This window comes from Austrofundulus limnaeus, unplaced genomic scaffold, assembly GCF_001266775.1.
Source record: "Austrofundulus limnaeus strain Quisiro unplaced genomic scaffold, Austrofundulus_limnaeus-1.0 Scaffold43, whole genome shotgun sequence".
NCBI classification, from domain to species: domain Eukaryota; kingdom Metazoa; phylum Chordata; class Actinopteri; order Cyprinodontiformes; family Rivulidae; genus Austrofundulus; species Austrofundulus limnaeus.
In genome coordinates this window covers 998,799-1,014,247 of record NW_013952445.1, presented here as the reverse complement: position 1 = coordinate 1,014,247, position 15,449 = coordinate 998,799, and the positions used below count along the sequence as shown (strand labels likewise).

General features: G+C 36.5%; 1 protein-coding gene across 1 annotated transcript in view; it reads right to left on the bottom strand.

Moving 5' to 3' along the window:
• Window positions 1–13,285, bottom strand: part of LOC106516970 (BRCA1 DNA repair associated) — a gene marked incomplete in the record, with an annotated part of 34,630 nt that extends 21,345 nt beyond the window's left edge. The window contains 11 exon segments of the mRNA XM_014007603.1: window positions 3,391–3,448; window positions 5,784–5,919; window positions 6,642–6,712; window positions 7,155–9,602; window positions 10,927–11,057; window positions 11,216–11,252; window positions 11,351–11,439; window positions 11,536–11,616; window positions 11,706–11,759; window positions 11,848–11,936; window positions 13,250–13,285. Of these exon segments, the coding sequence (XP_013863057.1) occupies window positions 3,391–3,448; window positions 5,784–5,919; window positions 6,642–6,712; window positions 7,155–9,602; window positions 10,927–11,057; window positions 11,216–11,252; window positions 11,351–11,439; window positions 11,536–11,616; window positions 11,706–11,759; window positions 11,848–11,921 (3,179 nt within the window).
• Window positions 13,286–15,449: the final 2,164 nt, after the last annotated feature.

Genomic DNA, 15,449 nt, shown 5'->3' with positions numbered 1-15,449 from the left:
GAAGAAGCTAAGATACTAATATTCAGTTCTACTTTCTACTGAACTGGCAAAAAAAAGTATAAATTATATTTTAAAAAAGATAGCGTGCGTTCACACCTGACACATTTGGTCCACTTTAAACAGACCAGAGTTCGTTTCCTATGTTGGTCCGGACCTTTTATGCAGGTGAGAATACACTCATGAACACTGGTGCGGATTAAACAACTGGACCAAGACTCATTTTTGAGGTGGAGTCCATCCGTTTCCAAACAAACTCTGGTGTGGTTCACTTCTGGTGTGAATACAGACCGGCCTCGAACTGAACCAACCACAGCAAATGTGCCTTTTTGGACTTCACAAGCCACCGTTGTTAAGCAACATTAACCCTTCAGTGATGCTAATGCTAACACTGCGCTACAAACAATGAGCCAGTGTGGGTCAGGACACGCGGAGCCTCTTGTCTCCTTTAGGTTGCAGCATGCATTTGACAACGCTGTCCCAAAATTATAAGTTTATCGTCGCAAAACGCCACTGAATGAGCTGTTCTTGATATTCTTAGTAGTCAGTTGTAACAGCTCTAACTTTATATCTGGGTCTGTGCTCTGTCCCACCCCGTCATTTCTGTCCAATGGGAGCATTAACAGTCACCTGCGTAGCTTTGTTTATAAATTATAATCCACTTGCATAAAGCACAATGTAAAAGCAAACCGCACCAAAGTGAAAATATAAAATCTGCTATTTGGACAGGATCAAACAACTTTCCTGGTGTGAATATATCCATAGTTTATCAGACTGGGTATATTTCTGTCCATGTAAACAGAGTCACTGTTCATTATTAAAAAGCTGCTGTATCTAAATCTTTATAGTGAAAATCGTGCTGCTTTTTTGTTTATTGTTGATATTTGCAGGTTTATAGATCACAATCGCTTGACAGCTGAATAAAAACAAATCTAATTTAGTTTTCCTGGWGGTACAGTGGAAACACTAAATCAAACCTTGGTACATCCTGACTGATGAACATAATGACACATGCTCTTACTAATCAACAGAAGACGAGCTATTTTCTGATTAAAATGAAAGGCGGAAAAAAAGGAGTTTCATCTGGATAATTTCTTGTCTCAAAGACTTTGCTGAAAACTGGCAGAAAGCCTGCATTTAAATCACCAGGGCTAGAATGAAAGCAGCTCAGTGAGAACTCCAGAGCAAACTTCTTCTAATTTTCCCACTGCACTCCTGGAATATGTGATTTCAATTTAGAACGTTCATAACAAAGACTTTCTCTACCAGTTTTTTTTCCATCTCTCGCCTTTAGTTAAAACCTCAAAGGCGAGATATTGGRGGGAGGCACTCAGGCAGCGGAGATAAATTACTGTGGCAACACAAGTTTCCTTCTAAGTGCTCTAAATGACATAAGGTGCTGTCAGTAATGACTTTTTCTTTTATTCTCGCTGCATAAGCAGATTCAGGGTTTATTAGTGAGATAATTAGTCTGTCCTTTTGAGATGCATCACCCCCAGAGAACAAGCCCGACATACGGATACACACCAACTTCTTCATTCAGCTTCAGGCTGGAAGGGACCAATTACATGCCACTTACTCCACTTATTGCCCTGCTTATTATGTCTGCACTGAAATAAAACTAGATTTAACACGTGTTACAATAATACACGTCTCAGAACACAGAATTAACAAAAGAGGAGGATTCTTTTATTGACATTTGATATTATGTTCACGTTACTTAAAATTGTTTAATGACTTTGAACTAAACCAAGACAGATGAGTTTWGAAGGCCAATCCATCAAAACAAGAAAAATACTTCAGCTAATATTTCTCACATGGATAATAACTCATCTCATACCCACTTAGTGACCCATTTACTTTCATTCTGCTTTAGTTAAAATCAAGCTAATTTTAGGTGGTCATGTTGTAAGACAGGAGTGTGGCCTAGTGACTCTTTGTAGTGTTGACACCAACAGTACAAAAAGTGAATTTTATTTATTACTACAATAGAAAAGGTTTGTTTTAGAAGTTCTCCTGTACAATTGTATACGAATCTAAATAAAATGTATGTAACAAACACACATCTACACAAAGTAAAACAGATTTTGCCTATGTTTATGCTGACGTTTATGCTAGTAGGTTTTTCATCGTTTCAATTTGTAGCCACATGGAATGATCTTTCTATGAAATCCATCACAATAAAAACATTTCACCATAATTTAGGTTCAAGAGAAAAACAGAAAGTAGACTTTTGCACATATTTTATTACAGTGTAATGAAATAAGATGCTCTACAAAATGTTCCAAGTCTCTTTGAACGGGTGAAGAATTAGAAGAGCTATAAAACTACTTTTAATAAATTAGGAGTTCTGCCTTTATTAGAATCTCAGTAAGTCATAAAATCGCCAAAAAACTGGTCTAAATTTTGTGTTCATTTAATATTTTTATTGGGATGAAGACACACTCTTTGTTATTTTTAAAATGGGACAATTATATTAAGAATAAACATTTTTTGTAAAAAGTTGAAACTGAGTTGAACACAAGATCAAAAAGCAATAAAGGAACAAAACATAAAAGCAAGGGGTAACAACATTGTTGCTAAACCTACCAAAGGCTATAAAGCTAAAAGTGGCTAAAAGAAAAGCAATAGTTAAGAGCAGTAAAAGATAAGTTAAAACCTAAAAGTAAAAAAAGGCTGCCTAAAATTTCAACTAAAGGCTGAAAGTTGCAAAGTGCTAGCTCAAAGTCAAAAGTAGCAAATGGCTAGCTAAAACTTGCAGAAAGGTACCAAAAGTTAAAAGAAGCACAAGAAGATTAAAAAAAACTTGTTGATACTACAACAAGATGATTCCCATAAGAAATTTCAGCCACTTGATAGCTGACTTATGAAGTCAGGCTAAAGTTTTCACATCTTCTCAGATTCTACTTATCCAGGGAGTGTGCAAATATGCAGAAACAATTGGAGCTCAAAAGCTAAATAAAACATTTGAACAAAAACACACAAAACCAATAAGCCTGGACAGATAATAGAAACTTCCTCATTTCTCACAACCGCTTCATGAGATGAAAAGAACATCACAGCTGCCAAGAAAAGTCTTGTTTTCAGGAATGTAAACAGTAGCTTTACAGAACCTGTTTTTCAATAAGTTATTTTTCTCTGTGATCTTTTTGTTTCTTTTAAGCACTTCCTTAAAACAATTTAATGATGTTAGGCTCTTGCCAGGTCAAACAGAGGCTAAACCTACATTTAGAGTTACTAACATTACTTTGATCTGTGCTGGCATAAGATTGTTGTTGTGCTAATAAATGTTTAACATCGTTCTCCTCATTCTCATTACTCAACATTTAAAATATTCACAGAAAACACGAGGGAACAAAAATGTGCTGCATCTAAAAGGACAAAAAGTCTTACCTGCACAAATCCTGGTCTGGCTCCTGCTCATGGAGGAGGGGTCTGTGACTGTCTGGGCCTGGAAACACAATTTAACAAATTTAGAAAAAGTAGGGACATGAAAATCAATGACAGAACTAATCTATAGAGACCAAGGCCACATTCATACTGCAGTGGGTACGTGACAAATCAGATTTTTTTCAAATCCAACCCCAGCCTTTTCAGTTTTTGGTACTGAATCGAATACATACCTGGGGCCTCATGTACAAAGACTTGCGTGGATTTCTTACTGAAACCTGACATTCGGTCAAATCCAGAAAACGGCGTACGCACAAAAAAATCCAGATGTATCAAACTGTGCGTACGCTGGAATCCACGCACATTGCTTTTGTGCATCACAATTAATGTGGAACTGAGCGCACGTGAGACACCTCCCCTGACACGCCTTCATAAACATATGTTAAACAGATGCAAATTACTTCCTGCATGTGTGAAGGGCATGTTTGTTTGATCCCTGCGTGATCAGAAATGATTTCTAGAGTCAGGAAAATAATGAATTAAATATAATGTGAGTGAGAAAAAAATCCTAAGTAAAAATAGGAATAAAATATGTTTATCATGCAAAGAACGAGTGATTGTGTGCATGCTGCTGTGTTGCGCAACCGGTTCATCCATCCATTCTGAGTCTGAAAATATTAACTTTGCACAGGAGTTTATTATCATAATTACTGTAAACACAGAGGAACTTAAATGTTTGTTAGGACATAGATCTTAGTTTATTTCATAGCTGAWATGAAGAAACGAGTCTCTGCGCCTCAGTAGAGAGTTCACATGACGTGACGTGATGTTGGAGAGTCTCCACAAACGCTGCGCGCACYGCAGCCTTTGTGTKCAGTCTGTYTGTCTGTCCAGCTTTTGCTCTCCTACTTACAGCATTTTCACAAGTTGTGAAGTGTACTTCCACGTGTCATTTTGGAGAAATCTGCAACAACGTAAACGCAAAGTATGAAACATCACTGCTGGCGAGGGTGCGCGCTCCAGAGCTCGACTATAACTCAGCCTTTAGAATCATATGGATGAGACCATTCCGTCGGTCATGATTCAGCTTTGGATGGACTGATACCTTCACGTTTAGCTAATTCTGTAAACAAAAACAACAAAAGCTGAATGTGACGTCACGTCGTCTTCTGCGCATGCGGGTTGCATCAGGGCTGTGGAGAGTTCACACTAGAGTTTGATAGAGGTCGCATTTAAAAAATAWTGTCATCGTTCAAGCCAAAAAATCTAAATGAAGAATTAAGACCTGCAGTGTGAATGTAGGCCGTCAACTCAYATTTAGACTTATTTTACTCCACACTTTAAAATAAAGCTTCTTAATTTCATACAACTTATGTATTGAGAATTGTTGTCTGGTAAATGTCTGAGAATAACAAAAAAAATAAAAATAAAAATGGTTGAAAATTACAGCCCCAGTTGATATTTCTTGGTTTAGTTTAAAGTCTAGCAATAAAGATGATCAGGAAATATTGTGCCTGATGAGTCGAATATTTGACTTTTTTTATTTAAAGGGATCCCCGATTAGTTGTAACATTAAACTTTATTTGACAGACATATATTTTAACTGCAAAATAAAGACTGTAAAAATACTGTAGGATGTTCAGTTTTGTACATTTTTAAAAATATATTTTAACACGGATAGAGCAATTTTATTTACATGCAAAGCATTCTGGGTAAATGATGACGTGGGTAGGTCATCAGCGCAAGGCTGCTAGCGAGCTATATCCACCCTGAAGGTTAATCTTGGACAATATCTGATGATTGTCTCTTTTAAATGAAACCAGAGAGCGTTGACAGAGAGGAGAAGGTAGAAATGACTCAGCCTGTAACTGAAAATATAGACGGAGGACAACAGAGCTGCTTCATGGAAGAAGAACCTCRGCTTAGCCTGTTAGCCTTTGCGCTAGCACTGACGCTATATTGCCTTATGCATTAGCTCAGCGCTGGTGCGACAAACAAGCTAAACTGAGGTCCTCCATCCATATTTTCAGTTACAGGCTGAGTCATTTCTACCTTCKCCTCTCTGTCAACGCTCTCTGGTTTAATTTAAAAGAGCAAATCATCAGATATTGTCCAAGATTAACCTTCAGGGTGGATATAGCTCGCTAGCAGCCTCGCACCGAAGACCTATCCATGTCATCATTTACCCAGAATGCTTTGTGTGTAAATAAAATGGCCCCGTCCGTGAAATATATTTTTAAACATTTAGTTTAAAAATTATAAAAACTAAACATCCTACAGTATTTTTACAGTCTTTATTTTAGTTAAAATATATGTTTATTAAATAAAGTCTAATGTTACAACTAATCGGGGATCCCTTTAAGAAGAAATGTTRTAACAAGTCAGCAAATACTTACTTKTATTTTGACAGCCCTGGTGTGTTTCTGAGGGCCCTTCTCTCACAGGACTGCCTTCTTTCTCCTGAAGCACCTCGGACACCAGAGAAATCAGTTTCCCCAGCCTCACCAGCTCCTTCTGCATCTCTATTTTTTGCTAAACAATAACAAAAAAAGCAGTAAACATAGCAGTTTTTACACTAATCATTTTATTACAGCACAAAGGGGATAAGATGCAATTGAAAGCTGCAATGCAACACTTCCTGCAAATAAATAAATAAAAAGCCCAAACTGGCAGCTTTTTCTACTGAAGCTCTTTGAAAATAGGAAATTTGTTACTACTGCTGCTTTTTGTTATTTCAGTTTATCCTTTGTGCTCATGGAGCAAATGCATTGATTATGTTCAAATACACAAATATAAAAAGGTATATGCCACAGCGCTGTGTTCTCAGCTGTGTGTGTAATCTTGGGCCCTTTCTGAACCCCAGGGTTTGAAACTCGAACTCCTGAGTCAAATACAGTTGACAGATAAAAGTGAGAGTGCTGGAAGATGGATGAGGTACAAAACAAAACTCATCCTCWAGGCAGCATCTCCTCGAACGTAAATGAAATGCAATTTAGAAAGCTGCTGAGGGGGAAATTTTTCACCGAACTAGGCAGTCTGTCATCCAGCTGCTGACAGTTGGGTTTAGGGAAATGTGGTGGCTGCCCTCTATGGGGCATGATGAGATGGTGCACAATGAAGGCAAATAATGCAGAACCAGCAAGGGATGCAGAATAAAAACATCCTATTTTTTAGTAACATCTCTTCAATGTCTTTTTTATCATTTATGCAGCTAGATGAGACAAGAACGTTACTGGCTGTTTAATCATATTTACCTGTGTCTCAAGGACTTCACTTGAGAATTGAGATGATTCCATGGGACCAGTGTCATTTTCTGGAACATCACCTGCAGAGAAGAAATGATCAAAATGCTGTCTGCCTGCATGTTTTCAGTTTTTATTTTCAAAAACTTTTGCAGGRAAAAAATGAACAAAATTAAAGGCCTAGCATGCCTTGAAAGAATGCCTATCACCTGCCAAAGAGCCATCGTGACTTTGAAATGAAATATTTTGCCAACATAAAGAACTGACTCCAACAGTGAGAGGCACAGTTTTAAACAAAAATCTTGTGCTATCTTTTAGCACTCAGAATGGGTGGTAGTGGTGGGGTGGGGGGGTCAGTTGAATCTGACTTACTCCTGAATTTACAGATGTGCAGCCAATGATTTCTTTTCAAAGTTTCATTAAAATTTGTTCAGTGGTTCCCCGCATTTTGGTGGCAGGGGATAAACTTATTTCTAAGGTATTTTGCCTCCCCATAATAAACACAATCCCAGTGGATTAGCTTACATTCATCTGGTGTGCCAAACAAGTCCACAGATGCTTGACTAGAGTTGAGACCGTCTGGACTGGGACACGTAGGTGGAAAACGTTGTGGTTCTGCTCCATCGGTTTTATCGCAAACACTCTTGCACGTCTTCTCGCCACCGGAGCCTCCCTGGTCTTCAACTCCAGCAGGTGGGTGGGTTGATGTTCCGAAGAGTTGAGTCAAAGTTGGTAATTCCTCCTTGGAACCACTGCTATTGGACTCAGATGAAGACTCCAGCTTCTGAGCTGTTCTCTTCTTCCTCAAGTTGGATTTAATGGAAGAATGGGTGCTAACCTCCCCACTACAGCTGCTGGTTGTTTTGTAAGTATTCTGTAGAGCTGGGGCCATCAGATCATTAGGGGTTAAAGAGGCCTCTGCATTTAGGTTATGTTCATTTGGGTCGATCTCTGTCGCTTTACCAAAATCAAGCTGACCCTCTCTTACCTGAGAGTCCTTTGAGGCTTCATTTGGCTCTTCAGGTTCAACAGTTGTGAACTGGAGGCCAGAATCTACGACCTGAGAGACTACAGGGCTTTCTCTGTCAAGCTTTGAGATTTTATTGGGACTGAGACCAACAGAGTAGCTACTATCAGGGAACGATGCTTCTACCACAGGGTGATGTGGTTTATCCACAGCAGTTTTCCTTTGGAAGGGTGAGTTGGAAGGAGGAATTAAATCACTGCAAGACGATTCGTCCGCATTTTTAGAGCCCTTGACTATTTCKCTACACATCTGCTTTTGTGAAGTTTCAATGCCACCTTCTGCTTCGGTCCCATTCACAGTTCCTTTGTCTGACAAACGACTCCTCTTTAGATTTGTGTCCCCAAGATGAAAAGATTTTCTTTTAGCAGCTTTAAAGCTCCTGAGAAGTTGCTCCGTGTCCAGCTCACTGTCATTTGCTTCGCTTTCTGTCTGGGCACATTTAGCCTCGATAACCGGGGGTTCCTGCTGAACTTCATTGGGAGGACTATTTGCTGGCTTGTCGTTTTCATATGTTGGCGCTATCACAGATGCGTCAGATGTGTCAGCACGAGACTCTGCAACAACTTCAAAGAGAGTTTCAGGATGTGGCTTTTCCTTTTCAGCTTGTGCCAAATGAAAGGTTTTCTTACTGGACTCCAGGTTTTCAATGCCTCCAATGTCTTGATCATAAACACATCCATTTGTTTTAGTGGCATTTGGTGCGAAGTTCAGTGTTTTACCTTTAGTGACTTCAGATGACTTTGTAACATTTCTGTCCTTTTTGGGCACACAGGGTTTCAGAGTTGCTTTCTTGTGACTTCCCTGGACTTCTTCTACACAAAGCTGAAGTTTTTTACTCCTGGTCCTCCTAAAGACAGGGGTTTCTTGGTCTTCACTGCTCTGATAATTCTCAATTTGTACTTGAACTTCTTCTGATCTTTCTCTGAGCTTAGAACTGGTCTCCCTGTTCTGAACTCCAACCAAAACAAGAGGCTTTGCACATTTTTTGAGCTTCTTTTTGTCCAATCTTGTGGTTTTACTGTTACTACAAGCTGCTTTTTTCTGCGCTGGACTCTTTAAATTTACCTGACCTTGATCTTGCAAGTCACTGTCAACTTGTTGCACAGTTTTACTAGTTATTTTCTTAGTAACTGTTTCAAGTTGCTGTTGTATAACATCTGACACAGGACAGGTAACATCATGTTCTTCGTTTTTGTCATTTACAGATATTTGGTTAAACTCTTCGACATTTTTAGTCATATCACAATTATGCCCAGCTTTCATCTGTTCGACTTCTTTAAAAAAGTCACTGCTGGTGTCGTCTTTATTTTCTATCCCTTGCTGTTCTTTAGAAAGAGTTGTATGCTTTTTCTTCCTCAGTTTGGAAACTCTTTTGTGGGACAGTACCTCTGCAGCTGTCGGGGGATCAAAACCCTTACTTTTTCGTTTGTAGACCGCACCAAAAACCTGTTCTTCTAGGGCTTTGGCATGATCTTCTTTCCTAGGATTCAACTCAAAACTGTGTGGTTCAACATCCAGAGTTGACGTGGACGAGTAGCTATCCGAGTCATGTGCCTTTTCCAGAGGTTTCTCCAACTCAGTTTCAGCTGGAACTTTCATGAGCCACTCTGCAACTTTCTCTAAACTTTTCTTCTTTTTCTGCTCAAAAATCCTGTCGGACTCTAAATCAGTTTTCCGCTTCGTTCTTGAGGACTTTCTTAAAAGTCTGCGTTCGGTCTCTTCTTGAGCTGGGGCTTCCAGTTTGGCAGATTTCTTTTTGCTTTTACTCCCGTGTGTTGGTTTTTCCCTAATGTTTGTTGTTTCTGGTTCCAAATTGTCTGTAGTGCTCGACATTTTATTTTCAGACATTGGTGGGCCATCACCGAGGCCGCTATCCAGGCCTTCATTTTCTGTCATAAAAGGAGATGAATCTTCCAGGTCCATGACTTGTGCAAATCCATTCTGAGCTATAAAATGAAACAAAGATAAGACGATAAATGATATGATAAATGTCTTCTACTAGAAAAAAAAGGAAACAATTCTCAAACGAAATATTTAAAGTTATATAGAGGATACAGAAGTTTATACAAAACTTTGTGTAATAAAGACATCCATGTAGCTTTGCGACTCATTTGGATAATTCCTAATCAAGTGGTTTGTATGGCAACTAAACCACTTATTTTCTAGATTCATTTAAATCCTTTGCTGTTTACCTTGTACACTTATGATTGTGTTGCTGTCCATCCCAATAATAATATGATTGTCATACATGCAGATGATACTACTATTATTGGTCTGGTGAACTCTAATGATGACTCTTATTATCAATCTGAGGTAGAACATGTTGTGCAGTGGAGTGAACAAAACAATTTGGTGCAGAATACTTCTAAAACATATGAACTGATTGTGGACTTTCGCAAGAACAACATTCATCTGCCTGTTATAATAAATGGCACAGAGGTACAGAGGGTTGATAGTGTTATTTTTAGGAGTGACACTTTCAAAAGATTTGAGATGGCATCTAAACACCAATATTGTTGTCAAAAAGGCTAGACAGAGACTCTTCTTTTTACGCAAACGTAAGGAGTTCACTCTAAACAGACATATTCTTTAAATTTTTATCATTGTGCAACTGAAAGTCTTTTCATTAGCTGTATCACAGTGTGGTTTGGAAATCTCACCAGCAAAGAAAGGATAGGCTTAAACAGAGTGGTACGCGCTGCTTGTAAAACAATAGGCTGTGAGTTGCCAACCTTGGAGGATATTTTTAAAAGTAGACATTTTTTCTAAGTTTTTTCTATTATTAATGATCCAACTCATCCTGCTAAAGACAGGTTTGAGCTTCTTCCCTCGGGGAGATGGTACCATTCTATCAAATGTACTACGTCTCATCATTTAAATTGTTTTTTTCTTCCACAGGCCCTGAGGGCTTTGAATAATACACATTAACTTTCTCAAGTAACATGGAATGTAACTTGTTCTGTGAAATTTTGTCTGCTGCAGATGAGGGGTTCTGTGTTCAGTGTTTTTAATTTTAAATTTTTTAACTTTTTTTAAATTTATTTTATAATCTTTTAATTTTTTTATGTGTGCATGTTGAGGATGTGAGCTCTGCTATTGTTTTTCCAATGTAGTTTTTTTTTTACTGCAACTGTCAAATAAACTTGAACTTGAATTAGACTGTGAATATTTAGATAACACTCTTCTTTGCTTATGTTTAATGGCATAAATTTTAAAACAGACTGAAGTTCATATGACAGCTGATTTTAGGTAATAAAATGAACTTTTTACCTTCTACAGTTGAGGAGATGGACTTCAGAGGAACATCCCTGTCGTTCTGTTCCATGTTGCCCAGGTCAATATTAAATGTGTTGCCAGATAATATGTTGCAAGGTTTTTCAGTTACGTCCACATTTTTGACTCTAAGCAATGGAAAAACAACAACAACAATAATAATAATAACAATAATAATAATAATAATAATAATAATAATAATAAACATTATACATGACACATAACAGAAACTAAAGAACTTGATTGAGGGTCAGAAGGCCATAATCTAAATCTTCACAATTCTTACCTGGAGTCTCCTCTCTGTTGGGACATTCCAGTGAAGTCTGAAAGTGTAACAAAAAATATATATTTCATTATAATGCAATTCAAAATAAAAATTCTATAAGTTTATTAGTTAAGGGTATTAAGTCTGTGATCTTACAGTTTGTTCCAGTGTCATTCTCATATGCTTTTATCATGTCCTGCAGCCCTGTAACAAGTCTCTGAAACCCAGGACTCTCCTGCAAACCTCTGTAACAACAGACATTTTTGTGAAGAATATTAAATACATTTATTATTGTGACCACAATGAGTCTGGTCAGTGTCAACACATTGACTTTGTCCAACCTTTTGGTTATCTTGGATTTACACACAGGACAGTTAGCTTTGCTTTGTTTGGAGCCATCCAAAAGTTTCATTATACAAAACCTGACAAAACAGAAAATATTAGATGTAGGAATGAAAGGCAGTTTCAAAGAACAATCTCAGGAAGCTCACACAACACAACAGCTCCTTACTTGCAAAACTGATGATCACACTTGGTAGATATTGGTATTGTCATTATATCCAAGCTAAAGAAAAGAGAACATAAACACCAAATGATAGATGGAGGAGATCTTAGACAACAAACATTTTTTCTTGCCCCCCCAAAAGTCTCACCATATAGGACATTGCAGAGTCTCCCATAGGGCTGTAATCCCCTTTTTAACATCTGAGGCTTTTGGGTTTTTCATGGTGATTACTAAAGGCTGCAAATGATAAATTAGACTTTGAAACATGGCACTCAAAACAAGCTGTCAACACAAAACTATTGCAAAAATAATAATAATAATAATTTGAGAAGAGTTTACATTCCAAGCTAAATAGAGCTGCTTTTAAGAAACAGGAGATAAAACAGCATGGGTAAGGTGCACTAATATCGAACATAATCAAACGCTTGTCAGCTACAGTTTAAATAATTGAAGTTTTACTTTGCAGAAAATCAACAGCGCAGGAGAAAACTGTGATGCACTTTTTTTCTTAATGGACAAAATAGCTGACAAACAATGTTTTTCATTGTCAGTCACTGTAAATGAGTGTGGATCTACTTGCACGTCATACAGATAAAATAAAACACACAACATTAACAGCTTTTATGTTTTATGATTTTATGACTATCCCGAACCGTGTCTTTGATGTCCTATCACTGACTGAATAACGACCCATAACCTTATCCATACACAGCTTAAATCTAGTCACGTTTTCCCATGTGCACAAGGCTTGCATTTAATGTTACTTAAAGTACTTTATGTAAGTAAAATTGATTTAAATAGTTACAGTAAATACCAATATTAAAAACTGAAATAATGGCCAGTTACCGTAATAGTTTTTATATTGTATAAAGGAACAACAATAATAATATAATATAAAGGAACAATAATAGTCTAATATAATAATATATATAATATTCTAGTGTAAATTCAGTATTTTAAATAGTTCATTTTTTTTAGCTAATTTAAATGTCTTAGATGACAGCTGTTTTTTTGTTTTTGTTTTAAAATTATAAGAAATCCTGTGTATCCTAATTTTAAACGTGTATGTAAACATATTTCAAAATTAAAGCACTGCTTCTTTGCAGATTTCTGACGCTGATACCGGGAAATAAAAGTAAAATTATTAATTTTTCTATAACTGATCTAATGTGTGTTTGACAGAGATGTATTTTTAAAATATATTGGAAAGAGTTCATTATTTAAAAGTTATCGAAACAAAGAAAGGTCACATATCACGGTAGAAAGGAAAATAAAGGCAAACGCACAAACAACACAGCTCAATATTATTAATTCTTCATACTCAATAAAGTTACATTTGTCTTGTTTTGGATTTTTATGCTACAGCTAAAACAAGCTGGCTACTATGGAGCTTTACGTAACAGCACGCTTTACGTCTCTGACTTTAGGACAGCCGATAAAAAACAAGTCATCGTAACAACGAGAAAGACATCACGATAATAGATAATAGTAAAGCGTCTCATACAATTATATTTATCATGTTTTCCGACAGTTTACAAACAACTTCCAACCTCATCCGCTTTAGTTTTCCCGCATCTCCTCTTCTTCTTCCGCTGTGGTTTACACGCGTTTTGCCTTGATGCCGCACAGCGCCCCCTGCTGGTTCAAGATGCGCAACAAACAAACTACTTGCTCAAAACAGGCTTTTGAATGTGGATCCAAATTCTGAAGGGTCTGTTTTCATATCTGATGCTGATCTAAAAAGGTTTTAACTTTACATTATCACTTCAAATCCCACTGTTTGTATGCCCAACACATATGTAGCCTAAAATGTTTTTCAGAGGAAGTATAAGAAGTAAAAGTGAAAAGGAATGACAAAAAACAAAAATATAAAAGCATCAACCTAAGTATAGAAAAACAAAATCCAGACTATAAATTATGATTTCAAAGAGTATTTATTAAATTATAATGCATTAAATGCTGTATAATCTGACAATGAAAATAAATACATTTATTTTAACCATTCTATAAAAATAGTTCAATAAAAGATATTAAAGCTTAGTATAAACCCTGAAAATGCTTTATTTGATTTATAATCTCAGTGATTTAATCATATGATATAGCTGTTAATACAATAGTTATAACCAAATTTTTGTTATTTTTGCAGCAACATGTGTTATTTCTAAATTATGCTTTATTAACTTTTATAAAATCACAGCAAATGACATTGAGATAAAGGCAGATAAACTTCATTCTGTTAAAAATAGTGCTTTCTGCCTGCATAGATAGAAGTACTTATTTAAATGTCCTCGTCTGACACTGGTCAATGCCCAAAAGGACAAACACTTTTTTGTTTTACTTCTTAACATAGAAGATATTTAAAATAACAATCACAAATGAAGGATATTTTATATTAGTGCAGTAATGTGGAAACCAGTCACTTCATAAAAAAAACTAACAGGAAGACCCATGTAGCTGTGCCAACATGGTTCTAAAGAGCTTTAATGAGCAATGTGTGGAAAAAGCAGCAAAGAAGAAATTAGAAGATATTACGGTGCAGTTCAGCAGAACTGCTTCTTTTCTCTTGTGATAGTTAAAAAAACAGTTGTAAACTCTAGCTGCATTAGTGTACAACTTATCAGTAATAAAACAGAAGAGTATATACCACATAYACACAGCAAAAAGACAGCAGAGCAAGACCCACACATATCGTGTCTATGAAAGGTTCATTACAAATATGAACAGAGTTAACTCAGAAAAAGATGATTAAGACAAATTTATGAACTCAAAAAACAACAACGTTGTTTTAGGCATTACTCAGCTTTGTGGGATTTCTATGAAATCTACATGCGGTGATTCRGTCTCACCTAAACTGCTAATTTGCTGTTAAACTCAAAAGTTGACAGTCATTTTGTAAACTTTCAGGTTAGGCAATGTTCTTGTAACAACTAAGGTTCTGAAACATTCTACAACTCTTCTTTTATAAAATACACCAAGAGTTGAGTTAAATCTTCTTTTTTTCTCACTAAAAATGTCTATTTACATGTGGACAAATGTGCAAATGTTTTTAAAAATGACCAGAAACACTGCAGATGGGGACTTGGTAGTGGGAGAATGCAAAACTGTCATAAGCCTTAACAGAAAAAAACATCAGAACAAATACATTTAGATTCCTTCATTTTTGCCAAATAAGATATTGTGTAGGCACTAGCTACCTTAAGAGCTGATTTATGCTGATTAAAAATGCCCTTAGGAGCTATAATCTCTATAGATAAATTACTTTTTGGCCATGYACACATGTATTAGTATAAAGGCCACACTACAAGATTTTTTCTATTTTTTATTACAAGAATAAAGTTGCAACATTTCGACATCAAAGTTATAACTTTAAGAGATTAAAGTCATAAYATTACAACAATAATGTTGTAATATCACATCGTGCGAAGTTCTTAGGTATCTGTTAAAAGAAATACTTCATCTTTTAGCACATCAGCATCAAATTTTCAGAAGGACTTTGAAACGATTGCGCAAGCAACTAAATGATAACTGAAGCCGTACTGCAATTAATGGCTGCACTGACAGATTTAGTGGTCCCATAATTTGGAAGGAAGCATGTTGCAATGTCAGTGACTCAAAAATCATTGCAGATTACTTCATAAACACAACGACGTGCATTAGAAGCTGTCCAAAGCAGATTTTAGGAAAATGATGAGGAAAAAGTCAGGAACGGAAAATTGACAGGTCTTGTAAGATTATGACTTTTTCCTCATC